This window comes from Vitis riparia, chromosome 8 (genome assembly GCF_004353265.1).
Source record: "Vitis riparia cultivar Riparia Gloire de Montpellier isolate 1030 chromosome 8, EGFV_Vit.rip_1.0, whole genome shotgun sequence".
Classification (NCBI taxonomy): domain Eukaryota; kingdom Viridiplantae; phylum Streptophyta; class Magnoliopsida; order Vitales; family Vitaceae; genus Vitis; species Vitis riparia.
Genome location: NC_048438.1, coordinates 15,955,495 through 15,982,018, shown reverse-complemented (window position 1 = coordinate 15,982,018; position 26,524 = coordinate 15,955,495). Strand labels below are relative to the sequence as shown.

The 26,524-nt window shown below is 34.2% G+C and overlaps 4 protein-coding genes across 6 annotated transcripts; 3 read left to right on the top strand and 1 right to left on the bottom strand.

Moving 5' to 3' along the window:
- Position 1: 1 nt before the first annotated feature.
- On the top strand, positions 2-7,427 carry LOC117921254 (OVARIAN TUMOR DOMAIN-containing deubiquitinating enzyme 3). 2 transcript variants are annotated; one of them, XM_034839096.1, is made up of 8 exons: positions 2-109; positions 174-315; positions 1,015-1,102; positions 1,412-1,475; positions 1,830-1,935; positions 2,037-2,091; positions 4,758-4,811; positions 6,856-7,427. In XM_034839096.1, exons 1-8 carry the CDS (start codon positions 82-84, stop codon positions 6,997-6,999), a joined length of 681 nt encoding a protein of 226 aa, XP_034694987.1. In that variant the 5' UTR covers positions 2-81; the 3' UTR covers positions 7,000-7,427. The 2 variants fall into 2 exon arrangements, with proteins under 2 accessions (XP_034694987.1, XP_034694988.1); XM_034839097.1 differs by lacking the exon at positions 4,758-4,811.
- A 2,378-nt stretch (positions 7,428-9,805) lies between these two features.
- On the top strand, positions 9,806-14,603 carry LOC117919881 (ataxin-3 homolog). Its single transcript, XM_034837165.1, has 2 exons — positions 9,806-10,176; positions 13,740-14,603. The coding sequence occupies exons 1-2, from the start codon at positions 9,934-9,936 to the stop codon at positions 14,313-14,315; spliced, it is 819 nt and encodes a 272-aa protein (XP_034693056.1). The 5' UTR covers positions 9,806-9,933; the 3' UTR covers positions 14,316-14,603.
- Positions 14,604-15,036: 433 nt separating this feature from the next.
- Positions 15,037-18,630, top strand: LOC117919882 (reticulon-like protein B12). Its single transcript, XM_034837166.1, has 4 exons — positions 15,037-15,882; positions 16,249-16,429; positions 17,889-18,100; positions 18,192-18,630. Exons 1-4 carry the CDS (start codon positions 15,816-15,818, stop codon positions 18,359-18,361), a joined length of 630 nt encoding a protein of 209 aa, XP_034693057.1. The 5' UTR covers positions 15,037-15,815; the 3' UTR covers positions 18,362-18,630.
- Positions 18,631-19,150: 520 nt separating this feature from the next.
- LOC117919880 (E3 ubiquitin-protein ligase HAKAI homolog) lies at positions 19,151-23,945 on the bottom strand. Of its 2 annotated transcripts, none has more exons than XM_034837162.1 (4): positions 23,841-23,945; positions 22,846-23,156; positions 21,625-21,683; positions 19,151-20,534 (listed from the first exon to the last, which is right to left on the bottom strand). In XM_034837162.1, exons 2-4 carry the CDS (start codon positions 23,098-23,100, stop codon positions 19,355-19,357), a joined length of 1,494 nt encoding a protein of 497 aa, XP_034693053.1. In that variant the 5' UTR covers positions 23,101-23,156; positions 23,841-23,945; the 3' UTR covers positions 19,151-19,354. The 2 variants fall into 2 exon arrangements, with proteins under 2 accessions (XP_034693053.1, XP_034693054.1); XM_034837163.1 differs by having other exon boundaries at positions 22,846-23,151.
- Positions 23,946-26,524: the final 2,579 nt, after the last annotated feature.

The window sequence follows — 26,524 nt, the reverse complement described above, 5'->3', positions numbered from 1 at the left end:
GAAATAGACGCCCTCTTTCAATCAACGCCGACCCTTGCAGGCAGTCATTCCCTTATCTACTGCTGTCGCCTACAGATTTTCATGGCAAACAAACAGCATTTTTCGAATGGTATCTATTCGAATTCTACTGTCTATTTTCATTCCTTGCTAGTATTTTATTTATTTATTTGCAGAGGCGGTTCTTCAACAACTCAAACATGGAAGAGCCCGGTTCGAGCTCGTGTCTTCCCCAGTTCCTTCAATTTCGAGTCCAAAGTTGCCCACATTTTCCACTGAAAACAGACCCCAATTTTTCGCTAGAATCGGATCTTCACTGTAAGCTTCGTTATTATGCTTTCCTAACTCCTCAACATCTAACCCGAGGCTGTGTATGTTTGCTTGATGAGGGAATGTAGCAAAATAAAAGAAAGTACAATTTTTGAAGCTTGAAACTTTTTCATTATCCAGAATATGAGGAAACAAACATTAGACTCTAAAATATGTTCCCTTTTTAAATTCGAAAGGAGAATAATGTTAGGCGTATTTCTCACAATATGGATGTGTCTTTCTTTTAATTAGTTATCGGATGGGGAATTCTGATGGAGAATAATGTTATACCTATCTCCCACAGTATAGTTGTCATTCTTTGAATGGGTTGTTGAAATTGGAAAATTTTAGGAATTTTTATTTCTCGAATTCCTGAAATATTGCCAACTTTGTCGGATGAACAACATCGAATCTATTTTGTAGAATTCAATGGTTTCTAAATTATTTATGAATTTTGTGGGCAAAACCCTAATTATAGCTGAAATCCTTGAACCACTGGAATAATTCTAAAATAACAGTAATCCTTATTTGGTTTATAATTCTGCATTCTGATTTTTTTGACTCTCAATTTCACTATTGTATCTTGTTCCAGTCATTATTGAATCTGCAACTATGAAATGTAAGCTAGAAATATATTGAATTCAGGGGTTTTGTCACTGTGGTTGAATTATAACAGCTTCCTTTTCCCCCCTATGTTCTGTTTCTAAGAGGTGGAGCATCACCTGCAATGAAGAAAGTGCAGCGTTATTCAGTTCAGAAAGTTACTGGGGATGGTCGGTGTATGTTTCGTGCACTGGTATCATCTGGCTTCTTATTTTCACTAGTTTTTTGTTCTGATACTAATTTGCATCAGCAGATAGGACTAGGTGTTGGTATAAATAAACAAATAATCAAATGATCGGCATAATGTGCAGAGTTTTCTTTCTCCTGGTGAACTTAGAGTGCGTTTGGTAGTGATTTTAGAAAGTGTTTTTAGACTTTCTTACATTTGAAATTTTTTATCTCTCAAATATTAAAAAAACTGAACGCACCAAACGCTACCAAACACATACTTAGTTACTTAACACTTTTCCACTATGATTTAATCTCTGGTTTATGAAATCAGGTAAAGGGAATGGCTTTCAATAAGGGTATTGCTATTAGTTCACGCGAGGAAAGAGATGATGCAGGTCAGTTATATCTATTTTTTAACTTTGGGCTTTGCTTTAAGTGAAAGTTCTAAAAAGAATAACAATAGTGCAACTGACATTTTCAGAGTATCTTTCTTGTATATAATAGCTTAGCTTGAGATTTTGAAGCAAGACTTTTGCTTGATTTCAAGTTTTTTTATTTATTTATTTATTTCTTTTTATATATATATAATTTCTTTTACTTTTGATTTCCTTATGTTAATGAAGAACATTTTAGTCCTTTGTGCCTCAGCCACCAGGAGATCTATTTTTTTTATTTCTTTCCAAAGTTAATGGGAATTAAATATATATATGTATTAATATAGAACTAGGCTGTGGTGCCTAACAACGCAGATGAGCTACGGATGGCTGTGAAAGAGATCATATGTGGAAATGGCAAAGAACGACGTCAGTATGAAGAAGCATTGGTTGCGATCACTGTTGAGGAGTCTCTGAAACGGTAAAATTCGCAGCCTATTAGTGTAAATAAAAGTTTCCTATTGTTTTTTAGTATTTTCATTTATTATTATGTATCCTTATGTTTCAAATGCCTTTTTGTAGTTACTGCCAACGCATTGAACGGCCTGATTTCTGGGGAGGAGAGTCAGAGCTACTGGTTAGTCTGTCTTATTCTCACTGTTTAACACTCTATTTAATTCTTTTGAAGAAAGGCATAACTATTGTTGGTGGTATTTGTGGGACAAAATTTGTAAACTAAGATATTTTTTTATTTTTAGAAGGGCACCTCTAGGAAATTTAAAAAAAGTGCATCATGGCAGAGTTACTGGTTTATTTATTTTTAAATTTTCTACTGCATCTTGAACTCATCTTTCCTAAGGCACAGCAAATCCAGGATTGTGTATCCTTTAGCATTCCAAGTAAAACCTACGGGCAACTGGTAGTACAAACCTGGAAAATGATTTTGTCTTCATCATCTTTGCTGATGCTCGAAATGGTTTAGTTAGAAGGGAAAAAAAGCCTATTTGGGATTTGTTTTTAAAAACACTTTTCTATTTTTAAAAACAAAAAACATTTTTTTAGACTTCGAAACACATTTGGTAATTTTTTTTTTTTTGCCAAAAATGCTTTTTTCTAACATATTTTAATAGTTTTAAGGTGTTTTCACTTGTTTTCAAGGGTCTGTTTTAAAAGATAATTGTACAAATATGGAGAATAATTGACAACAAAGCATTATAGACAAAAATTATTTTTTAAAAAATTATGTGAAAACAAAGAAAATAGGTTGAAAACATTTCAGGTTTTCAAATAGATTTTTGTTCTAGAAAACATAAGAGAATTGCTTTTAAAAATTGTTCTCAAAAATTGTTTTCGGAAACATTCCGAAACAGACCCTAAGTTTTCTTAGTTTTGTTGCACCATTTGAGGCAGCTTATTCATTTCAGCTTATTATGTAATTAGGTTTGTAATCTAGTGAGTAATTAATCTTATGGTATAGGGGGCTTGCTGAATTGATTAGCTATTCAATAAATTATCAACTAAACATGTATGTTTGCCTGCATGCCCTTGAAAACGAGCAATGTTGTTCATTGTGGATTGTCTGAGAAGAATTAAGTGCTTTAAATGTAATGACCTTTTGTAATCTCTATCAAGATTTCCATTTAACTCACTAAAGCCTTTAAATCCAATCTTTGAATTGGCCACATGAATACCTTTTTTTTTTTTTTTCCATTTTTTTTCATTTAGCTTATATTTTTTTTTTCCTTTGTTCATTTTGCATTTCTATTGCATCATGGACTTACAATGCTTGAAGTGATTGTAAACAAACACCCGACTAGGGATTCAACATTTGATGATCAAGTTTGGGTCTGCTTGTTCATCTTCTGTACCAACTCATTATAATCTCTCTCCAAATGGAAATATGCCTCCAGGTTCAGTCTGACCTAGCTCACCCTAAGAACATTTACATTTTGCCCTTGCATGTGAATGTTGCATGCTAGTAGACTTTGAATTTCTTAAAGAAGCCTCGATGTAAATCAAAGAATGAATTAATTGATGTTAATAATATTATTATTTTTTATTGCAAGTGTTGCAATCCTCAATGATGAGACTCCATTATTTCTTCTAGATGAGACTCTTAAAAGGCTTTAGTGAGACTCTAAGGTTTCTATATTTTCTTCATTGTATTTTTTTTTTATTTTATATATATATATTTTTTTCTCTACCTTATTCCTTGTTCCTCCCCTTACACCCTAAAAATAAAAACCCTAGCCCACCTATTTGAGTGTAGGCAACCATCCTAGGGTTGTCCTACATAACTTACCTTATTTGCTGCTATATTGCCAAAATAGATGCTTTCTTAATCTTCCCCTACGGCATTTGCTCGCGTCAATTGTCCATCAACAATAGCAGCATTATATCAATTCTCTTGTCATGATTAAATAACCATTGCCTTATGCAGCAAAAAGAAAACACCTTTTTTTCCTCTTGCTTTCATCAATTGATCCTGTCATCAACAGCTGAATTATTGTCGCAACTGTTTTCTATTGGTTTTGGATAAATAACCACTATTGTCTCCATTGTTCATTATTGTCATTACTGTTATATGTTCAGTATCTTTTATGGGTCAGTGATCAGATCATTTCATGGTTACTTCAAATCTATGGTTTTGAACAACTGGATTGAAAGTTTTGAGGTAAAGATTCATTTTTGTAATTAACTAAGCCCTAATGAGTAAATTCTCTATTTTATGGAGTTGTTATGTAGGGCTAGCTAATGGTCAACATCATTGTTTATGCTTGAGCCAGTGGCCCTTGGTGCATTAGATTGAAGCATGCTCAAGCAGTTTTTTGTGATTGTGCTTGAGGTTATCTTTGAGATGAATTATAAAAAATCTGTTGTATAATCATGTTGGCATGAGCTTCATCCTCTTTTTAGGGTTCTGTTGCTTTGTAATTGTACATTAATACTTCAGAATTTCCTTAAATCATGGATGTGTTAAATTTCTTCTTATGTTATATTAACATAAAGCAAAAAATGTAGTTATTTCTCTCTCTGTTGACCCCCCTCTCAATGTTAGTTTGAATTATTATTTGCATATTTTTCATGTTGTCCCATGGAAAACCTCTAGTGCTTGAATTTATACATTGCACATGGTAATTCTTTTTTATTTAAACAAACGTTTTTCCTTTACTGATTCCAAGCTCCCCCCCTCCCCTTTCTCTCTCTTTCTCTCCCTGCCTCTCTTTCATGTCTGCAAATAGAATCATCATGTTGCTTTGGTCAAACATCCCATACTGACCAATGATCATTAAACTCTGTCAGGTGTTATCAAAATTATGTCATCAGCCAATCATTGTATATATACCGGAACATGAGGTGTGTTTCCGCTTGAACAAAATATGTGAGATAGATGTTTACTTCCAAACTATTTTAGAAATGAGTTCTGTAATCTTATTTTTCTGGTTGACAATGCTTCTTTTAGTTGCATTGGACTTGCTCAATATCTGGTGCTTTATTTTTTCTTTTTTGGTTATTATCATATTTATTGATGTTGCCACAAGTTCATAGAAGGATTATGTGAGTTCTTATTCTTGATTATGGAACTACCTAGAGGTGGGGGTGGAGTTGAATAGGTAGTCCAAGCAATTTGTATCATTTTTATTTTTATTTTATATGCGGAATTCTCAAGATCAACAATTTTAATCAATCATTGAAAATCAAAAAACAATCACGCATAAGAGACTCTAAATATACTTGGAAAACCACCTACGAAGTCTTCCAGAAACTCCGTAGAGGTAAAAAACCATAGGTCACGACCACAAACAAATCCACTAAATATGAAATGAACATATAAATTTTACCTGATTGGAATGCAGCTATCCCAAGAGTGTTGTATTGACGAATACTTACACCATTTCTTGACATCCGCGATGAAGCACCTTGTGCTCCTTAGTGGATTACCTTAACCTTATGCTAGGGCCATCGGATCAATGTACCTTGCCTTTTTGCCGAAAGGACTTTTAAGAATGCTCTTGAAAGATCTAAGCAGAGAGATGACTATAGATTACCTCAACCCCGTGTTAGGATGGAGAGACGACTATGAATTCACTTACATCTTTTTCAGTATAGACAATTAGGTTTTTTATATCAAAATCTTAGACGAATATTCGGAATAGATATTTCAAACTTAAATTCACCAAAAAGTCCAACAAAAATGCGAAAATAGACTAAAAAATTTGAGAAAAATTAACCAACATTGGAACGTCCTCTAGGGGACATTTGAATGTGGAGTAGATGTTTGAATACCCCCTTAGAGGGTGTTTGTACATCCCCATAGAGGATGTTTGAATGTCCCATGGATGATTGAATGTCCTCCTTTGTGAGGTTTAAATGTCCATTTGCATTTTTGTGCATTCAGCTTTGTTTTTTGATATTTTCTTTGAAATTCCAACTACATTATGTTCAATAATCATATGCCGTACTCTAATACATCCCACGCATAAGTACCTCAAATTTAAAATAAATTTGAAGCAGTTAGAAATCGACTATTAGTATGACCTTCGGTATGTATGATGTGTCAGATTTAGTGCAATAATATAACAAAATTATCAACCTAATCTAATACAACAGATGAATATGATTGTTATATGCCCTATTGTTGAGGGAATCATCAGACAATAAAAATATGAAGTCCTCCAAATACAGATTGAAAAAAATTTCCCAATTTTATTTGTATAATTTAGGGATATAACAATGGGAGGATAGTGAAAAAGGCATGGTAGCGCTAGTGAGAATTTGCATGCTCTAGCTAAGCTCACAATTTTAGACCAGGTTGGCTGACATTATTGCTGTTGTTGAATTTGAATTGGACTTTCTACATTTTTCTGCAATTTATTATGATTAGATATGGTCATTTGAACTCACCTGGGATGAATATGTTCTCTGCTTGTAACATATCATGTTCATTGCTTGTGTCGTATTATAATTTATTATTAGTACATCAAAGAGGTTGGAAGGTGAGGAGTGCTTAAAAAATTTATAAGAGAATTTTGGCATGTGGCATGATGGCATATAGAGAGAATGAGTTACTATGAAGATAGTCCATATGATCTAACCGAAGTTTTGCATTTTGCTAGACCAGATTGATTGACCAAGATTTATATTGGCAAAAACAGCACCGTCAAGCTCTTTACTATAAAAATACATCAAGCTTTTTATGGATTAGCTGTTATTTTCTCTCTCTTTTTATTATATAGAAAATTCAATACAATACTGAAAAGCTGACCCAATCAAAGGCTCGCCATTGAAAATATGAATGGTTTTATGGGTCAACAAACTCATTAGTTAACTTGAAAAATTAACAATGTGCATGGGCCAACTGCAGCACTGATGCTTACATATTTTCTTGATGAGATCTCAGCATACAAGGGGTGGATGGAGCTCTGGTTTTATTCCCATTGCAGAGTATGGGAGTGAGTTTGGTAAGAGTTCGAGAAACGGGAAACCCCGGGGAGTTGTGAGGCTGTTGTACAGTGGGAAGAACCACTACGATCTGCTTATCTGACTACTGAATAAATTCTTGGCAAGCTGCATGGTCATGCCATTTTGTACGTGTATTTTGAGCAAAAAGTCTAGAACCTTGCTCATTTTATGTGAGAAATTGGACGATGATACAGAAAACTTTTCTTTAAAATTTTGTATGTCAAGTGAATCTGCAGCCATGCATTTCTAACCATGGGTGGCTGCCCATTTGTTATTTGTTTTATTCTCTGTTTTTCCTTTCATCCTCTGATGGACCCGTGGCCTTGATTTGGGTTTTCACTTTTTACTCGGTTACAAAGTCTGGGTCTTGACGGATTATCATACAGCCTGAAGGATGCTTAAATAGTTATACTCAAATATCGTTTGACAATGTACTTACTATCAAAGGGATTCTGGATTGAGGAGGTGAAATCTGGAAAAGACTGATGGAATACAATTCAAGTTTTTACATGTGAGGGAAAACTATGCGCAAGGAATAAATTCTCCCCTCAACTAAAAGCCTATCCAAAAGGGTGCTTTAGCCGACGTTGACGGACTCATGGGAGTGTAATCTGACCAAGAAAATCATCAACAGAGAGCACGGCTGTGCTCAACCCTACCATGTCCACGCCACTTCCACCTCAAGTTATTCTCATTATTCCTAATTAACTACTGCAGTATGGCGCGTGTCTGCAATTCCTTATTAAGGAATCAAATAGTCTCTTCAGCAGGGCAAGTTACTTAACGAGGGTGGTTTCCTACAACCATTAGTAGCTTATTTTCAGACAACTGTACATAATAAATTCCAGCAAAAATAAAAATGAAAGACAACCTTGTCCACGTCATTTAATTAATTTAAAAATAGTTTCCCTACATTACCTATATAATTTTTTTTCCTTTCTATATTATAAACGTATTGCATATTTGCATCTCATTCCACTAAGAGCGTAATAGGGCAGGAGGAATGCAGTGGTGATGAAAATACAGATTTTTCTCAATAGTACGGTAATTTTAAAAAGTTATGTTTAAATTACTGTAGTAAAAGAAGTTATTACAAATATACGGTAATTTTTGTCACCTAGGAAAAAGGATTTGCCACTTAGGAGAGAGGAGAGAGGAGAGAGGTTCAGCGGATAATTTTTTTTTTAAACCAAAATCATCTTTTCAAATTTCAAAATCAAAGGGAAATCGTCTTTTCAAAGACGAGTTCCATGAAAAAAAAAATAGTATTTAAAAAAATTCCCCATTTACAAGAGATGAGTTCCATGAAAAAATATATATATATAAAAAAAAGAAAATTCCTCAAGGTATATATTTTAAAAAAAATTCTTTTAAAAAAAAAAAAATTCCACAAGGTTTCCCATGAGAAAAAAATATATATATTTTTTAAAAAAAATCCCTAATTAAAAAAAAATAATAATAAAATAAAAACAATTCCACAAGGGGAACTCGTCTTCTCTTCAAGAGACGAGTTCCCCATGGGAATTTTTTTTTAAAATATATTTTTAAAAAAATTCTTAAATTAAAAAAAAAAAGAAAAAAAAACAATTCCACAAGGGGAACTCGTCTCTTCAAGAGACGAGTTTCCCATGGGAAATTTTTTTTTTTTAAATATTTTTTTTTTAAAATTCCCAAAAAAAAAAAAAAAAAAAAAAAACAATTCCTCAAGGGAACTCATCTCTTCAATAGACGAGTTCCCATGGAAAAAAAATATATATATATTTTTTAAAAAGTTCCCAAATAAAAAAATAAAAAAAATAATTCCTCAAGGGAACTCGCTCTTCAAGAGACGAGTTTCATGAAAAATAAAAAATATATATATTTTTTAAAAAATTCCCAATATATATTAAAATTTTTTTTCCCATGGGAACTCGTCTCTTCAAGAGACGAGTTCCCTTGAAGATTTTTTTTTTTTTTTTTTTTTTTTTAATTTGGGAATTTTTTTTATATATAAAAAAAATTTTCCCATGGGAACTCGTCCTTGAGGAATTGTTTTTTTATTTTTTAATTTGGGTATTTTTTTTTCTCATGGGAACTCATCTCTTGAAGAGACGAGTTCCCGTGTGGAATTGTTTTTTTTTTTTTTATTTAATTTGGGAACTTTTTTATAAAAAAAAAAATATTTAAATTTTTTTTTTTTCCATGGGAACTTGTCTCTTGAAGAGATGAGTTCCCTTGTGGAATTGTTTTTTTTTATTTATTTTATTTTTTAATTTGGGAATTTTTTTTTTAAAATATTTTTTTAAAAAATATATATTTTTTTTCCCATGGGAACTCGTCTCTTGGAATTGTTGTTTTTTTTTTAAATAATAATTTGGGATTTTTTAAAAAAAATATATTTTTTTTTCAAGGAACTCGTCTCTTCAATGGGGAATTTTTTTAAATACTAATTTTTTTTTTCATGGAACTCGTATTTGAAAAGACGATTTCCCTTTGATTTTGAAATTTGAAAAGATGATTTTGGTTTAAAAAAAAAATTATCCGATGAACCTCTCTCCTCTCTCCTCTCTCCTAAGTGGCAAATCCTCTTTCCTAGGTGGCAAAAACTACCGTATATTTGTAATAATTTCTTCTACTATAGTAATTCAAGCATAACTTTTTTAAATTACCGTATTATTAAGAAAAATCCATGAAAATACGGCAAGGAAAGAGCTTTAACACGTGGCAGACGGTTCCTTGCACGTGCAGACTGGTAACGTCCATATCTTGGTTTCAAAAGTAAAATAAAAAAAAAAAAAAGGAAAAAAGGAAAAGAAAATAGCAATAAGCAAGAAAGGCCCGAAATAATAAATAAATAATAAATAAAAGACGAGTGTAAATAAATAGAAGAAAGAGTGACATACATACAATTTCCTCATCTCCAACATCGCACAACCCCTACCGAAACTGAAGCGAAAACGAGATTTTAGGGTTTGCCCGTCCGAGAGAAGGGACGAGAGATAAAAAGAATTGTTGAGATACACAGAAAGAAGCGGCGATGGAAGGTCCCAGCAATGGCGGAATGTTGTACCATGAGGTACAAGAATCGAAGCTCTGTGCTGTACACTGTGTCAACACTGTGTTGCAGGGACCATTCTTTACAGAAATCGATTTGGCCGCCCTCGCCTCCGACCTTGATCTCGAGGAGCGTCGGATGATGTTGCAACCCAGTGCTCCCTCTGCCGAGTTCCTTTCTGAGGACTCCCATAATGTCTCTATGGACGGGGATTTCAGTATCCAGGTTTCTTTTTTATTTCATTTTTCGATTTCGTCTGTCTTATTCTGGGTTTTTTTATTTCGTTTTTGAGGTGAAATTAGGTTCAGGTGTGGAGGTTTGATCGATTTGAGTTTGAATTCTCCGTGGTACTGCAAATAACACTGATCAATCTAGTTGTGTATAAGTGCAAATTTTGATGAATCGTAATTCGTGTAGCGCATCAGTTGGTTTTTTATGCGATGAATTCATTTCTTGGTGTGCATGGAATTGGAGGGTTTAATTGATTCTTCATTTATATTCAGTTCATAAGAATTTTCTCAAATTTTAGCATAAATCTTTCTTTTTTTCCTTTTCTTTTGCATGAAAACTTAGAATTGTTGTCATTCAAGTGTGACTAGCGTTACAACCCAAGCATCTGAATATCTGGAATCAGAAAGTGTAATATTAGAACAGCAATAGGGTAACAATATGGTAGTTCATGTTGGATTGCCTATAGCTTCCATTTGAATTAAATGGAAGCTATGTTAAATATGCCTTGACGTGATCCTGCTCCACGTGGGCATGTTGGAATGCTGTTTCTATATACGGGTTATCAACTAATAATAACGGTGCCTAATGACGGTTTCTATATATTGTCTACTTTCTTTGTAGTCAGATAGTGTGTTGAAATGCTGTTTCTTTATACTGGTTATCAACTAAAAATAACACTGCCTAACGACAGTTTCTATATATTGTCTACTTTCTTTATAGTCAGAAATGACACTTTTAGACTGTCATTATCGATTACTGGAATACAGGTTCCATTGCAGTTATGATGACTTGGTGATGTTTTGATGATAACTTTTCTTAAGGAGATGACACTTAGGCAATGCTTATGTGGCCAATAAATACATTTGTGTGTTAATTGACTTGTTTGGCATTGATCTTTGCTACAATTTTGCCCAAAGAGTAAAGTTCATAGAAACACAACCTTTGCAGCCGAAAAATGCGAGGTCAATGCTACAGTTTTGAAGGGAAGCTGTGGTTTTCCTACTGGGTGTGATTTATTCCTACCTTCAAGGTTGTTGGAAGAGCTAGATTGTAGAAAAAAAAATTGAGTGGGAATTGCAAAACCATGATTCATCTAGTTATTCTTGCTCTATGCGCTCAGACACACGTATCTTTTTTCTCCCTTTGTTAGAATTTCAACTTGCTCTGTGGTTTGTAATATTTGGTTTAAAGGGAACGAAAGTTAAAAATGAAGTGGTCCAGATCTATGCTGATGATCAGTATTTTTTATTTAATTTTTACTCATTTTAAGTGATATCATGCTTGGACCCTAATTTGTCTGTATTAAAATATGAGAATATGTTCAATTATGCTATTCTTTCCTTATATGATTTCTATTCCCAACATTTTTTCAGTAATTTTAATCCAGCCGCTGCTCTTTGGTTGATACCTAGGTTTCTTGCCCCCACATCATACATAAATTCATGTTCCTTGATATTTGAGTGATGCAAATGAGTGATTTATTTAGCTTCCATCCCTACAGATCCTTAATACTACAAAAATTTCAGATATTTGTTTCCTCATTCCGATTAATATAGGATAAACACTCCTTGAAAACTCACTTCAGTAAGATAAGCCAAGAGCCAAAGGTGCCATCACGTTACTAGTTCAGGCCCCATTTGGTCAGACAGTAATCATTTGCCAAACAGTGTGCCATCGGGCTAGATTTGGTCAGGCTGAGGTCAGCCCAAAGTCAGCTTGACTCCAATCCCCTAGCCTGAGTGCAGCTGAACATAATCACAGACGGGATCTCTTAGCCTGAGCTCAGTTTGTTATGTGGAATGAACTTTGTGCTAGATTTAGTCTGGCCTGAGTTTTGAACAACACAGCAAAAGAAAATTTGCGAACGTTTTGCTCATCACTACCTTATTATAATTTATTTATTTATTGATAGGCAAAAAGATTGATTATATTAAAAGCACTTGAAAAGGGTGGATCAAAGCACACACAAAGTATACCTTTTATAATTTATTGTTGTTCCTTTTTTGGATTTTAGCTTAGATGAGTTGCTCATGCTAAGGTAGCTCATCCCTTCTGTAGCACCTTTTGACATGGCAGTTTCTGTACAACCCCATTGATAGACTCCTTACCTTATCTAATCGCTTGCCTTTCAGAAAAGAAAAATAGTTTACATCTGATCATTAAACCTTGTCCTTGCAAAATGTCATTGATTCCTTTGACATATAGACCTCGTGATGTAATGGAAAAGGGGCCAAGAGCCTCAATAACAAGTAAACTCTTTCTTCCCCACTTATTTCTTATGCTCTAAAATCCCCTTTAGATTTTGCATTTTTTTTTTTTTGGTTTCCCTTTTCCCCCCCTTTCAACTTTTATGTTATAACTTTCAAGTTAATACATATCTCCTATGTAAACCTTATGTAAATTTTCCAATTGCAGTTGCTATTTAGTGGTATGTGCTTGGAATTTGTTTACCATAGTGGATGAGATGCTCATAATAAGTTAGACATTGATTTCCTGTTTTACTTTCCAACTTGTCAGAATAATTGTAGCTCCAGAGAGGTGGTATGGTCCCTTGATTTATATTTTTTTCTTTAATTAATTGGATGCAACATGTAATTTAGGATAACCCAACTATCTTATGATTGTTCTTTAACCATTTAAGTTCAGACCAGTGTGGAATATGTGTTCTTTGAGAGTATTGATGGCATATAATGTGAAAAAAGAAGTACAGGCTGTTAGGGAAGGGCAGAGCTACCTTATGCCCAGATGGGGCACTTTCTAGTTTCTCCTCCTGAAAAACCAAACCCATTAGTAAACCTAGTTGAGATTCAAGCTTTTGGCCTTCTAGTTAGCTGTTAGAGTGGCTGACATCAAGCTAAAGTATTAAGTTTATTGAATTCTGCTGCCCCACCCACCCCCCAAATCCCTTAGTCTTTGTGCCCAAAATAAAATTCTAGCTTCACCACTAATGTTAAGATATGGGATTCTAAAGTGGCCTTCCAGTTAGATCAATCCATCAAGTTACTTTTATTTGAGGCAAATAATATATTTATAAACGGCGTTAACCCCTCTGCTACCATGTGGCTATTCTGGCTGTAAAATATGTTAGGCGTGTTTTTTTAAGATCTGAGTTAAAGTTCAGAAGTTCCCATGCTATTAGCTTGCAACATTTCTTGAGATAACAAAAAATTTTGGAACCATGATTAGCACTTGTTATCTTTCTCTGGAGGATCATAGTGGAGGGGGCTCCAGCGAGTTTTCATCAAGATAAGTTTGGTGGCCTTTGGATTCTTATTGAAGGCTCAGCAACTTGATGCCTCTGATAATTCCTGAAGGTTCTTTCAGTTAGAGAATTTTGACATTTCTTGTAAGTTGGTAGCTTGGTTTCTTTGTTGATTCTGTGAAGATAAGAATAGAACCATAGTTGGAGTACTTGTAGCAGAAACAATGGTATCCATTCCAACTTGATTTTAGTTTCTGCTGGGCAAAATGAAAAACTGTGGGCTTTTTTCCATGGTGATTATTGCATGGTGCCATATTCAGCCAACTTGATGATGTGTCAAAATTCCTGTCTGCAGGTTCTGCAAAAAGCTTTGGAGGTGTGGGATCTGCAAGTGATCCCCCTTGATTGTCCAGTTGCTGAGCCTGCCCAGATCGACCCTGAGCTGGAAAATGCATTCATCTGTAATTTGCAAAACCATTGGTTCTGTATAAGGAAAGTGGGAGGCGAATGGTACAATTTTGACAGTTTGATTGCAGCCCCAGAGCACCTCTCCAAGTTTTACCTCTCGGCCTATCTTGACACTCTAAAGAGCTCAAACTGGAGCATTTTCCTGGTGAGGGGAAACTTCCCAAAGGAGTGTCCCATTTCCTCGTTTGAAGCTTCTAATGGTTATGGGCAGTGGCTAACACCAGAAGATGCAGAAAGAATAACTAAATCATGCAACTCAACAGAGCGGCCTCCTGAAATTTCCAATCAGAATCAACAGCATTCCGAGCCACTTATACCATTGGAGGAAGCAGCGGAGCATGAAGATGAAGACTTAAAAGCTGCAATAGCTGCCAGCTTGATGGATCATCCAGCCATGACCAATGCGGAAGCTGACACCCCCTCACAGAATGAAAATAAAAACATCATAGAAAAGGACAAGTGATAAGAAATATTCTTTTATATCCTTGTACTGGTTGAGGTAAGGTCTTTATATTGGGATGATATTTGAACTCACGTAGCCTTGGGGTAAAGGTCTTTATATTGTGCAGTCCACACAGCTTCAATTTACCTTGTTTGTTCTTTGTCAAAGTTTATATTATTGACAGTGTAAAAACTGTAAGAAAATAACCTCAGCCTTCCCTACCGGAAGTGAAATTCTGAATTTCTGCTGTAATTTTCCGTGAGGGATTTGTTTGTTTTATCTCTTCTTTTCCAACCATAAAATTGTTTATGTTTCAGGGATTACGTGGAGGGAGTAAAAATTATTTTTTTCCCCCACTTCTGTTGTTAATTTCCGAATGAGCCTATTGCAAATGAACCGCAGTCAAATGAGCCCCATTGATAGAAAGAAAAATTGTCAGCCATCATACGCTCCAACAGTTAGCATATACTTTGTTGCATACGCCTTACATGATATGAATTAAAATTCAATTGATGTAATGCCAATGGACGCATGATGAGAGCATTGGCACCCTTTTCATTAGGAACAAAAAAAACATACCATTACCGGGTGGAAGTAACGATTGATACAAATATGGAACTTTATGTCATAATGGGTGTGGCTGGCTGTAAAGACTAAAAGGCCCTGTTTTCTTCAGACCAAAAGGTGGGTCTCCTTGGTAAAAACAGCTTCCCAACTTTGCTATTTCTCTTTTCCAACTTCATGATGAGGGTGACTAGCTGAAGATAGGTATTGTGCCTTAAAAATGGATTCTACCGGCTCACCTTAGAAGACAAGAATACCCAAGCCACCAAACTTCAAAGGCAGCTCACACACACCATTCCATACAAATTGATGGACGAAAATACCCCAAAACAATGGGTGGAATACCTTGTAAAGCGCCAACCAATTCGGGAGAGAAAATGTATAGTTGAGGTGGAGAGAATCGAGAGAATAAAAAGCAGCCCACTTCACATGGGAAGCAGTGCCGCAGTCAAGGTCGTAACTCATGGGAAGGGGAATGTCCTTCAACTCTTGTTATTTTAATTCAAACCCCTTTTCTCTTCCCTGGTTTTATGTTTTCTTCAACGATCAGAAGCCAAAACGGGGTGGCCTTCCTCTACTCCCAAACTCGTCAGTTTCAACTACTATGAAGTGGTCATGAGGTTTATTTGAATTGAAGCCTCCTTCATAGTAATTACCATTTTTTTTTTCTCTGTATTAAGGGATACTAATTATAATAGCGAAAGAAAAGGAATGAGTGGTCTGACGCTTTTAGGCTGGAATCTGAGATGAGACCGCCAACCCAACCCCACCTTTCAACACTATACATTCTATATTCCATATATACACAGGAATAAGAAAAGAAAAGGTAGATGAAAAGTAAGAGGGAATGCTTCTCTTTTCCTCAGGATCACCATCTCAAGGCTGTTGGATTTTTCTTCATTTGATTTCAGGGGGGTCCAATCTGAATTCAGACTTCCCTTCTGAATTTTCTTTTTAATGGGTTCATCGGATCGATTGTTTAATAGGCAGAGAACTGTTCATCAGATCCTCGGAGGAGGTCTTGGTATGATCAATGCTTTGTTCCTTTGAATTTATCTCATTACTTCAATCATGGGTTTTCATTTTCAAAATCCAAGCACTTAGTTTTCTTGTTGAGCTCATTGCTCATTGAGTTTGATGAGATTTGATATCGAATTTTCTCCATTGTCTTGCTTTTTAAGTGTTGAATGGAATCAGTATTAATCTAAATCAGGGGAAAAATAATCCCAATCTGATGCAAATTTAGAGATTACTTTTGGGGGTTCAATGGGATTGATTACATTTTCTTTGATCCAATCTACTGACAATTAGTATAGGAGTTTGTGTTTGATCCAACGACTATTTATTGTTTATGTGTTGAGAAATTTATGTATTTCGTTTGTTTAAACAGTTGCAGATGTGATGTTATGGAGGCAAAAAAATCTGACAGTGGGGATACTGTCAGTAACTCTAGCTGCCTGGGTGGTGTTTGAGTTATCTGGTTACACTCTATTGTCCCTTGTTTCAAGTGTTTTCCTGCTACTAGTCTCCATTCTTTTTCTTTGGGCTAAATCCGCAGCAATTCTTAACCGGTAATGTAGATATAGTGCTTCTTGAATATAATTTGATACTATTAAGTATTTTGTCTACTCTGTGATATGTTGCAATTAAGCACTTGAAAGATAATCAGTTGAATTTAGTGATCTTTCATTGCTTAGGACAGAGTATTCTTTCCAAATTCATTTCTGGGCTTGTATGATACAATCTAAGACATACTTCAATTCTTCTTTTCTTGCTTTGAGGTGCCTAGTTAAAATGATCTGATACTTTTAATGCCTTCAACCCCTTTTCTAACTGTCTGCATTTTATTTTATTTTTTGATTAAAGGATCTGTGTTCTTGCTTTGAGTTTGTGCTGTGCATTGAACTTTTATTGCATTTATGGTCCTTTGTTAAATTTGTGAAGCTTGTTGCATTAAGGTAATTCTGTTCTTTCAAGAATTCTATTTGAAAGATGTCTTGGAGTTTGATTTTCTTATAATATTGAAGCATTAGTTGTTGTTGAGGGTATTTATATGTCCATTGATATCAATACACTTCTACTCAGTTCCTGGTGCTCATTCTTGAATGAGAAGAACATACATATCGAGTTGGAAGGAGGGATATACATCCATCACATTGATGAACTGAAGCCTTAAGAAAATAACATGTTTTTAATGCTAAAAGCACTCTCATTAGGTATTTGCTCAACAATTTTGTTCTTCATCCAAACTAATGTTGGTGTTTAGAACAATCTGATTGGTGAACTTTCAGATATATTAATCTAATAAATGACCCTGAGTTGGATGACCTAGGTATTCATAAATTTGACCTTTCGGCATGTTTCATTACATATCTATTCTCATAAACTAGTTGCACTTACTTTCTTTATCCTAAGCAGCAAGGACTAATTGATGAAAATCCATTCCTGGGTTTAGGTCTCTCCAAAGGAGGCCTTGAGTAATTTGAAGTTTATATGCATTTCAACTTATAAAGGTCCTCCTGCAGGATTTTAGGTTGAAACTAATGACTTGGTGTAGTAGATTTGAATGTTCTTGCTGACTTTCCATTCTCTCAGATGGCATGATCTTATAAGTCTTTGATATGCCATTCTTTTCCACTTGATGTGTTAACTTCCATGAAATGTCATATTATGAACTTTATCAGTCAAGGAACCTTGATGAGGTTCTATCATCCAAAGGACACAAAATATTTATAAATATCAATGGGAAGAAGTAATCATAGGAACATGTTAATTGTTCAATGTCAGCTGCATATGAATCTTCCTTCTTGTGTGTTTCTCCAAAACTTGCACACTGATGAATGTATTTACATTCTTTTCTTCTCTAAAAGCCATCTCTAGAATGCCCTTAAGGGGTTCTACTTCTAGTTTCTAAATGAAGATTTACATCAGGACTTTTATATGTTGTTCCATACATATGATTGGTTAGAAGACAACAACAATAGCATTACCAAAAATGTTGCCAACTAATTCTGTAAATGTTTTATACAGACCTGCACCACCCCTGCCAAATTTGTATCTGTCTGAAGAAATTGTAAATGAAGTTGCAGCTTTCATCCGGACACGCACGAACACCTTGCTTCAAGTGTCCCAAGATATTGCCCTGGGTAAGGACTCAAGGATGTTCTTCAAAGTAGCTGCATACCTATGGCTGATTTCTGTTGTTGGAGGCTTGACTGATTTCCTAACTTTGGGTTACATAAGTAAGTTACAATCTGTGAACATGAGAAAAATTTGGACTCTTTTTCATATCCTTGATGTAAAGCTCATAGTCTCAATTTTCCTTTGTGGCAGGTCTTGTTATTGTCCTTACAGTTCCAGGCCTCTATGAGCAGTATGAAGATTATATTGATAGATATGTGATGATGGGCTACAGAAAATTGCAGCTATTGTATATGAAATTAGATGAGGAGTGTATCAGCAAGGTTCAAAAATGGATTTTGGAGAAGAGGAAACTGAGCTGATATATTTTTTTCTTAACTGTGATTTTTTGGGTTGTCTATTTTCTTTTCCAAACTTTTAAGGTGTGAGAATGCATCTTTTTCATTTTTCTCTGTTGTATCTTTATTTTTAATGCACAGTTTTTAGGTTTTGACTGGAGAATTCATAGGAGTCCCTGCTATGTTTACGGCTTTGAGGGAGGATTAGGAACATGTTTACTTTGAAAGTGGCATAAATGGTTGTGATTTTGTTTTGAGACCTTCTATACAAAGAGAGATTGTTTGGCACTGAAGTAGATGCAACCGAAGTGTAGTTTCTGATTTGAAATACAACTCCGTGCTGCTTCAAATGAAAAATATGCCTAGTTCATCCTAGTTCTCTTTGGAAAACCCCTCCAAAATGGTGAGCTCAGAGAGAAGGGAGGTTGGGCAACGATACAAGCAGAAGGTTCCATTGCTTTGGATTCTTTTACATTCAAATTTGGACATGGAATGAATGGGCTAGGGCTATTCCACTATATACATCAAATTTGAAGCAAGGGATTCAATCCTGATGTCAAGCTGCGTTCAAAATATGCAGAATTAATCACAAGGATTTAACCCCCACTTTGCCAAACTCAATGGCTCTGTTTAATTAAATAAAATATTTGCTCATCACTTTAATACTACTTAATTGGCTAGCTTTGCTGACAGGTACTAATCCTGTGGGGAACTAATGAACAATCTACTAGTAGAGGAAAGCATTCTCCTCCAGTTAGGCAATTCCCTAAGATTCAAAATGAAAAAAAGGAATGGTTTAGTAATGTCAGAAGATCAAAGGAAAAAGATAAAACAAAAAATCATTTTCTGTCCAAGAACTAACCAGTACACAAACCAAACCACCTTGAGCAGAAAACATGAAGAAGAATGCTCTCAGGGCCGGAACTAATCAAGTTTGAACCATGTGTTTGATTGATGAATAGCATTCTCCAAAACAAGAAGTACATAGCTCAGACACAAGACAAAGTGGCAGCAGGGCTAGTCCTGCCCACTTCCAAAACTATCATGCTTCTCCTGCTGCCATCCAAATCCCTGTCCATCTCGGCTTGTATCACCAGAAAAGAACTTAGCTCTTTTGAGCTGTGACAAGTGAGGGGGTGGTGGGGGTGGGGGTGGGAGTGGCAAGGGTGGTTGTGCCAGTATACCCTTGCCATCCCTGGGATCCATTGCAGCACTACCCTGTGTTGGTTCCATCCCCTTGTTGGCCAAAGGTGGAAGAGGAGGGTTTGAAGGCAAACTTCCAGGATTCCGTCCATAATCACCTTGAAAAAATGCACCTCTCCCTTGAGGATCTGATGCATTTCCCAAACCATCTGGAATTGGTTGACCCCCTGTTGGACCTTCAAAAGGCACACCCACAGGTCCGCTGTTCCAGGGACGAGGATAACTTTCTGGGAAATTCACACCACCTACTGGACCAGGTGGGAAACCCAACAATGACCCTTGTTCTGTTCCAACATCTGGTGCTGAATCAGGCCGTGCCATCTCATGTGGAGAGCTGTAAAATGTTTGAGCTCCCTCAGATGGAAAATGATGATAATTGAACGGAGGGGGAGTTAGCAGTGGATTTGGATTAAGTGGCACTGCAAAATTGGGTGGTTGATGGGAATGCAGAGGAGGGTATTCAGCATATGGAGACTCAGATAAAATTCCTTGCTGCTTGTCTGAAAACTGGGCAGATTCTTGCTGCAGACCACCCTGATTGTCAAATGTCTGTGGATGGAAGCGGTGCAAACCAGGCCTGTCAAAACCTTGGGGAGGTCGGTTGTTATCTGGTTGGAGCTCCGATGGATGAAAGAAAGGTGGTGGCTTTGGCTGTATGATTGGCCTGGAAGGTGGTTGTTGTTCTCTAGGCTGTTGGCGACGAGCCTTGTCTTCCCGATCATGAAGCTGGGAACTTGAGCTAGGAGAGAAAACTGGCCGCGATGGAGCTCTTGCTGTGGAGTCGGAAACAGTAGATTGTTTGACACTCAGAGCTTCTGACTCGTTTCCATCTTCTTTCTCTGCGTTTGGTTGAAGAAGGTCTGCATGGCTCTCATGAATATGTGACTCAAATTCAGCCCTCTTTAGGAAGGACTTTAGACAGTGAGGGGCTGCACAGATGAAGATCCCTTCCATCATTTTAATAGTCTGAATCTTCTGAATGCGTTCATCACAACTGTCACATGAAGAACAAGAAATGATTGCTTACTTAATTCATCTAGCACTACATAACATAAGATACAGTTTTCTCTCAGAAATTTGAGTCACAAGATACAAGCAGTGTAGAAATAAGCAAAATGGAGAACTGCATTAACTTGCAGCTAGCTTGTTTTGACAACCTGTAAATCCCTTATGTGAGTTTACAACATTCTAACCAGTTTGCCTTGATAAGCTTGTCATTATAACTTTTAGATGCATGCAGCAATTGAGAACACATAAAGTGAAATACAATGAGAATATTTTATAATTATTATGTGATGCAGGTTTCATATTCGAAAGCTTCTTTAAGGCTGAAACCAACAATATGAACCAAAAATGATAAAGAACTAAAGAAGTGGGCAGAGGTCTGTGAAAATCAATAAGCTGGTCACCTAACTAGAGGTCTGCAAACCAAAAAGCTATTAGGTACTTGAAGCAAGTTACAGTAATTTCCCCAATAAACTCCTTTCCCGAAAATGTCCATTCTTTTCTTCCCAAAATAGACCATAAGTTGCAAAAAAATGGAGTCATTGTGTGATACAGTATTTGGTATTTAAAATTGGCAGCAAAAAGATCTATTATACAAAATTGTCCAATTTCACATGAAACTAACATTCTTTGCATCATTCATGTTTAATCTGATAGGGAACTTTTATTAATTAATCCCCAAGGATAAATTGCAAAGCTTCATATCTCTCAACTCTGAATTCCAGACAAATTTGTAGTAGTACTCATGAGATGCAAATATAACTTCAAATGATATTAGCTTTAACTAGAGAACTTTTAAATCACATAAATCATCAAGGGAGAGTAAACAAATATGAGTGAAATGAATGCAAGCAGACACTAGCAATTGAATTCTATAATTACTTTAGACAGTAAAAGAAATTGCAAAACTTGAAAAAGAAAATAAATATTTTAACATGAATACTACGAACTATATCAAAGAAATTACTTATGTTATCAATATTTCAATATGAATAATAGAAACTATAGTCAATATCAGAATAATATGATTAAAAGTTTTTATTCTGGAAGTGAAATGTAAAAACCAAATGTTGCCTTACAGGTAGCAGATAGAATCACTCCTAGCACAATCGAGACAAAAGGCATGCTCACATGGAATCTGCAAGAACATAAATTTGTTAACTTACAAACAGTCTAAATCAGGCTATTAAGACTTCAATTATGCATGTTCAGGATAGTTGAAAAAGGACTCCTAATATAAGCAGCCCCACTTTCCATGCAAGTGGGAGAAAAGTCTCTCTCTTGTTGCCTAGTGCAAGACAGTTTCAATGAAAAACTTTTAGCTCTTAAATGCCTTATCGGGAGGTGTTCCCTTCCTCAAAATAAAGAGCACCTGTGTACATTTATGGCTGAACAAAAGGGTAAACAACAAAATAAATCATATATTATAAATACTAGAAAAGACCAGCTTTCCCATGTATTCATAAGTTTAGCACCCTCCAAATAGTTATGGTGCAAATTATCAACATTAGGCTTATGCTGCATATAAGTAAATTACAAATGGGTAAAGCACAAAATAAATCATAAACCATAAATAATAGAAAAAAAAAAACCAGCTGTCCCATGTATATGGAAATTTAACATCCACTGAATGGTTATGGTGCAACTAGTTATCAAAATTAGGCATACATTGCATATAATTGAATTATGCATGGCATCCCAGTCATCCCCTCCATAGGCCACTACAAGATTCTCATATCTTCTATATGACATGCTTCACAGTATCCTTAATGCTTGGACAGCCTTTGAAATATCATGTGATGCAAGTTAGTGTTGCACCACCACCACAAAATAACTTTTAATAACTAGCTACAGTGCATAGATGGTTAAATGTCCTCAAATGAGTCGACAATCAATTATATATATACACACACACATATGAAAAGGAGGAAATTTAAGATTTAGAACCTTTTTTCTCAATTTAAAAATACTAAATAATAATAATAATAATCCGGATAAGCACTTATGGTTTGCCAGTTCCCCCTAGTTTTCTTCATATCTGCTCAATTTCTATTTACTCTGCTGTTTGATTAGTAATAGAAAAACTAAGATATTCATGCTGTAAAGAGGAAGGTCCTGTCCAGATTATTCTGCCTAGACAATTCCATTATTTCCTTGGAGACCTGTTGTTTTGGATACTTAATTAGGATGGAAAAAACACCCTGTGAAACCAGAATTTTAATTTTGAGAAGAGCAAAAGTTCAAAGAACACAAGTACTAAAAGTTAGTGGTGGATCAGAATAATCAGGATCAGTGGTTACCAGGCGTCCATAGATTGCAATGGGGAAATCACATCGAACACAGAAATGAACTCGTTCACCGAGCTGGCGACGGGATCTCCGACCTACAGTCTTAACAAGGGAAGCAGCAGTCATTGAACCGAGGCTCTTTGCCACAGGGAGGTCTGCAAGGACAAGGTGGTCAGGACATGCAACTGTCACTGTTTCCACCGGCAAAGGCTTTGACCCACTGCCACTTCCCAGGGATGGGTCCCTGCTAAGCCGGATTTGAAGCATCTCCACCCAACTATCTTCCTCCCTCCTTCAATCTTCTGCCCAGCAAATAACCTTCCCTTCAGATCATCAAGGCAAACAAATATTAAAAATTAATTTCCGTATCCTTCTGTACAAAATCAGAAAAAAATATATATTTTACACAGGGAGTTTGTAAATGCATAAGTGGAAGATAATCATTCCCTATGTTTGAAATGGAAAATCAATCACAATCATCAAACTATAACCAGTATCCACTGGATAACGAAGACTCGACGGCCCGCACGCCTTGAATGTTTTTCTTAGCAAAAAAACCTATCGTATTGTAGTAACAATTGATGAATGCAACATCATCTACTATGCCACAAAAGAGTTTACCCCTCTCAGGATCAGATCACCATCATAAAGATTGCATATTATAGAACACACAAACAACTATACATCGAACTTTTCGAATGCGACTCTCAAAAACCAAAACAAGTTCTAAATTTTCACGACACAATTTAAGAAAAAATGAATGAATTCAAGGTCGCCCAAATAAAATTCGTTAAATCCCTAATCAATGTTTTGCAATCATGGTATCGAAGACCAAAAGAAAAAAAGAAAAACCTATATATAAACCCTAGAATAGAATCACAACTATTTTCAGCAGCATAATCTGTAAATCGCAAGAGTTTGATCGGGAATCCGAAATTTTGATAGTGAACATAAGACAAGACGGAGAATTAAGTGCAGTGACAGAATGAGCAGCGAAGAAATCTCACCGGGAATACGGCAGTGGTGAGTACGGCGGCGACTTCTCGGTTGGTGTTTCCTTTCTCTCAGTCCTCTTACCTGGGGGGATTTAAGAAAGGGGATCGGCCTCCATCCTATTTTTGCTCCACACGGAGTTTGATTTAAAATCTGATTGAAATGTAACTTCTCTTAAGCAACATTTTATTGTTCAATCTTTTGATACAATATAATCAAAATTTAAATAAATTTTATTTTAATTGTTTATAAAATTAATAAAATTTAGGTTATATATATATATATATAATTCTTAATAAAATTATTTGTTATACATTAAACGGAAAAGTTATGATTGTCATAAATATATAATTTATATTTTATTAAAATTAAAAATAATTATAATAAATTAATATATATATTAAAAATTTTAATTATATTTTATTTTCTATTGATATATAAAATTCAATGATAGAAGATCAATATAAATATATTAATATATTGAATTTTATTAAATAAAGCATGTATAACATTTAAATATGGAGATGTATTTAAAATGAAAAAAAGTTATAATGTTTAATTTAATTAGTTGTCTATGTATTTTTTTATTTAAAAAATATAAAATTATATATTAATTAATTTCATATTTATCATTAATAATCATTATAAAAATAAACGTATACATAAATATTTATATTTGTTTAAATATTTTATATGATGAAAATTTTAAAAAAGAATATATAAATATTTATCATATTATTTATCAAAACGGCTATTTAACTTAATAGTCCTTGTTCATTTTGTTAACCACATCTCCCAAGTTCAATTATGACGTGGAAATTTACAAACCATGGGTATTATCAATTTATCAGTACCTTACACATCTTAGTAACACATAAATGGTATGGTAGACTTGAGTAGATGTCCAACAAGTTTTTTGTCAAATCATAGTTGATCGGTATGTATGAGATTGAATAGTTCAATCATTGGTTTTGTAGTCTAACTATTGGTTCAAGCGGTTTGACAACAATCTAACCATTGAATAGCCTATTTCGCTAATTGGCCAAACAATAATTAATTGATTCATATAAAATTAGATGGTCGAATTATCAATTTGATGATCTAACTTTTGATTCAAGCAATTTGACAATGGTTTAGCCTTCGAATAATTCATTTCGCACCAGAGAGGGCAATTGACGATGGATCGTTTAGATCTGATTGTCAAAATATTGATTTTTATTATCATTTTTTTTATTGAAATTTATTTTTCTTAATTTTTTATAAGTTTATACTTTGTTTTATCCAATTTTTATTCATTACGAATTATTTGTGTGAATTAAGATGTTTTTTAAAAATTTCCTTTTTTCTCATATAAGAGAAATAAAAACAACTTAACCACCATTTTTTTTTTAAATATTATGAATATATATTTTTATGATATAATTAAATTATATCAAGAGAATCTACTTATTTTCCTTTTTGAACTTTAATGTCACAATTTGACCATTTTTTTTTTGTTATAATTAGATTAATTTATTTTACGGACCTTATTTGACAATGGTTTTAAAAAGCATTTCAAAACTTTTAGCAATTGAAAATAATTTTTTTTCATAAATTTTTTTAAATAATAAAAAATTAGAAACGTTTCATAAAATTAGTATAAAATGTATTCTTAATTAAAATGATTAAAATATAACCCTTTCAAGTAATATAGACTTCTCTTTAAAAAAAAAATGATAATTTATTTTTGAACAAAAATATTCTTCATCAACTTTAATACTTTTTTATAAAATAATATAAAAGATATTTTCACTCCAATTATATTTATAATGTCAAACACACCAAGGTACTTTCGTATCTTCCTTATAACTAAGATTCTTCTTGATCTATACTTATTAGATTTGTTAGCTTCTAATGGATCATTCAAGATGATACAAATCAAAACAAAACACTCCAAGATGTAACACAATGTATATATATATGTACATTACAATACAACTCACATACTTCGTGCTTTTTAATAATGCAAATGCCCTTATAACCTACATTTCTCGAGTACACTCTACTAATTTTTGTTTCAATAAAAAAAAAATTGTTTATTGAAATTGTTTTATGTTGGATAAAATTTTATAATATCAAAATCACCTCCTTAATACTATAATTATATTTTTATTTTTATTGATCTCGTGATGTATTAAGTATAGATATTATTAATTTGAAATTTTATCAAATAACTTTTTTTTTTATGTGTTATTTTCGCTCATCCTTTTTTTTTTAAATAAAATAAAATCATTGTAATTAAATGTATTTATCTTAAACACTAGGGAGGTGAGTAAATTTTTTTTCTTATTTAAATGACCATCAAAAATTAAATAATGGTTAATAAACATCTTTTTATTTTTCAATTTTCTCTCACCTTTTTTATTTAAAAAAAAAACACCTTTACCATTTTCACTTCTTTTTCCTTGATTTTTTTTTCCTTTAATTTATTTCTTTCATTTTTTTTTCATTAACCTCTAAATATATATCTCAAACTTTAAGGAGCTAGTGAAATTAACTCAATTTTTTATTGCAATGAAATATTTGGGCTAGTGGGTGGCGTTGTGAAAAAAAAAAATCATATTTAATATTTTACCAAAACAGTAGAACTGGAAAGTATTTTGGTGATACCAAAAAATAAAATAAATTAGGATGTACTCAATCGACCGAGGGTTTCGAG

Excerpts from the sequence above, each read along its gene's own strand:
- LOC117921254 (XM_034839096.1), top strand. The coding sequence starts at position 82 with ATGGCAAACAAACAGCATTTTTCGAATG. Across the intron at positions 1,103-1,411 it reads GGTGTATGTTTCGTGCACTG|GTAAAGGGAATGGCTTTCAA; the intron begins GTATCATCTGGC and ends TTATGAAATCAG. Across the intron at positions 1,936-2,036 it reads GTTGAGGAGTCTCTGAAACG|TTACTGCCAACGCATTGAAC; the intron begins GTAAAATTCGCA and ends GCCTTTTTGTAG.
- LOC117919880 (XM_034837162.1), bottom strand. The coding sequence starts at position 23,100 with ATGCTTCAAATCCGGCTTAGCAGGGACCCATCCCTGGGAAGTGGCAGT. Across the intron at positions 21,684-22,845 it reads TTGCAATCTATGGACGCCTG|ATTCCATGTGAGCATGCCTT; the intron begins GTAACCACTGAT and ends ATGTTCTTGCAG. Across the intron at positions 20,535-21,624 it reads AGTGATTCTATCTGCTACCT|TTGTGATGAACGCATTCAGA; the intron begins GTAAGGCAACAT and ends TTCATGTGACAG.
- LOC117919882 (XM_034837166.1), top strand. The coding sequence starts at position 15,816 with ATGGGTTCATCGGATCGATTGTTTAATAGGCAGAGAACTGTTCATCAG. Across the intron at positions 15,883-16,248 it reads GATCCTCGGAGGAGGTCTTG|TTGCAGATGTGATGTTATGG; the intron begins GTATGATCAATG and ends TTGTTTAAACAG. Across the intron at positions 18,101-18,191 it reads CCTAACTTTGGGTTACATAA|GTCTTGTTATTGTCCTTACA; the intron begins GTAAGTTACAAT and ends CCTTTGTGGCAG.
- LOC117919881 (XM_034837165.1), top strand. The coding sequence starts at position 9,934 with ATGGAAGGTCCCAGCAATGGCGGAATGTTGTACCATGAGGTACAAGAA. Across the intron at positions 10,177-13,739 it reads ACGGGGATTTCAGTATCCAG|GTTCTGCAAAAAGCTTTGGA; the intron begins GTTTCTTTTTTA and ends TCCTGTCTGCAG.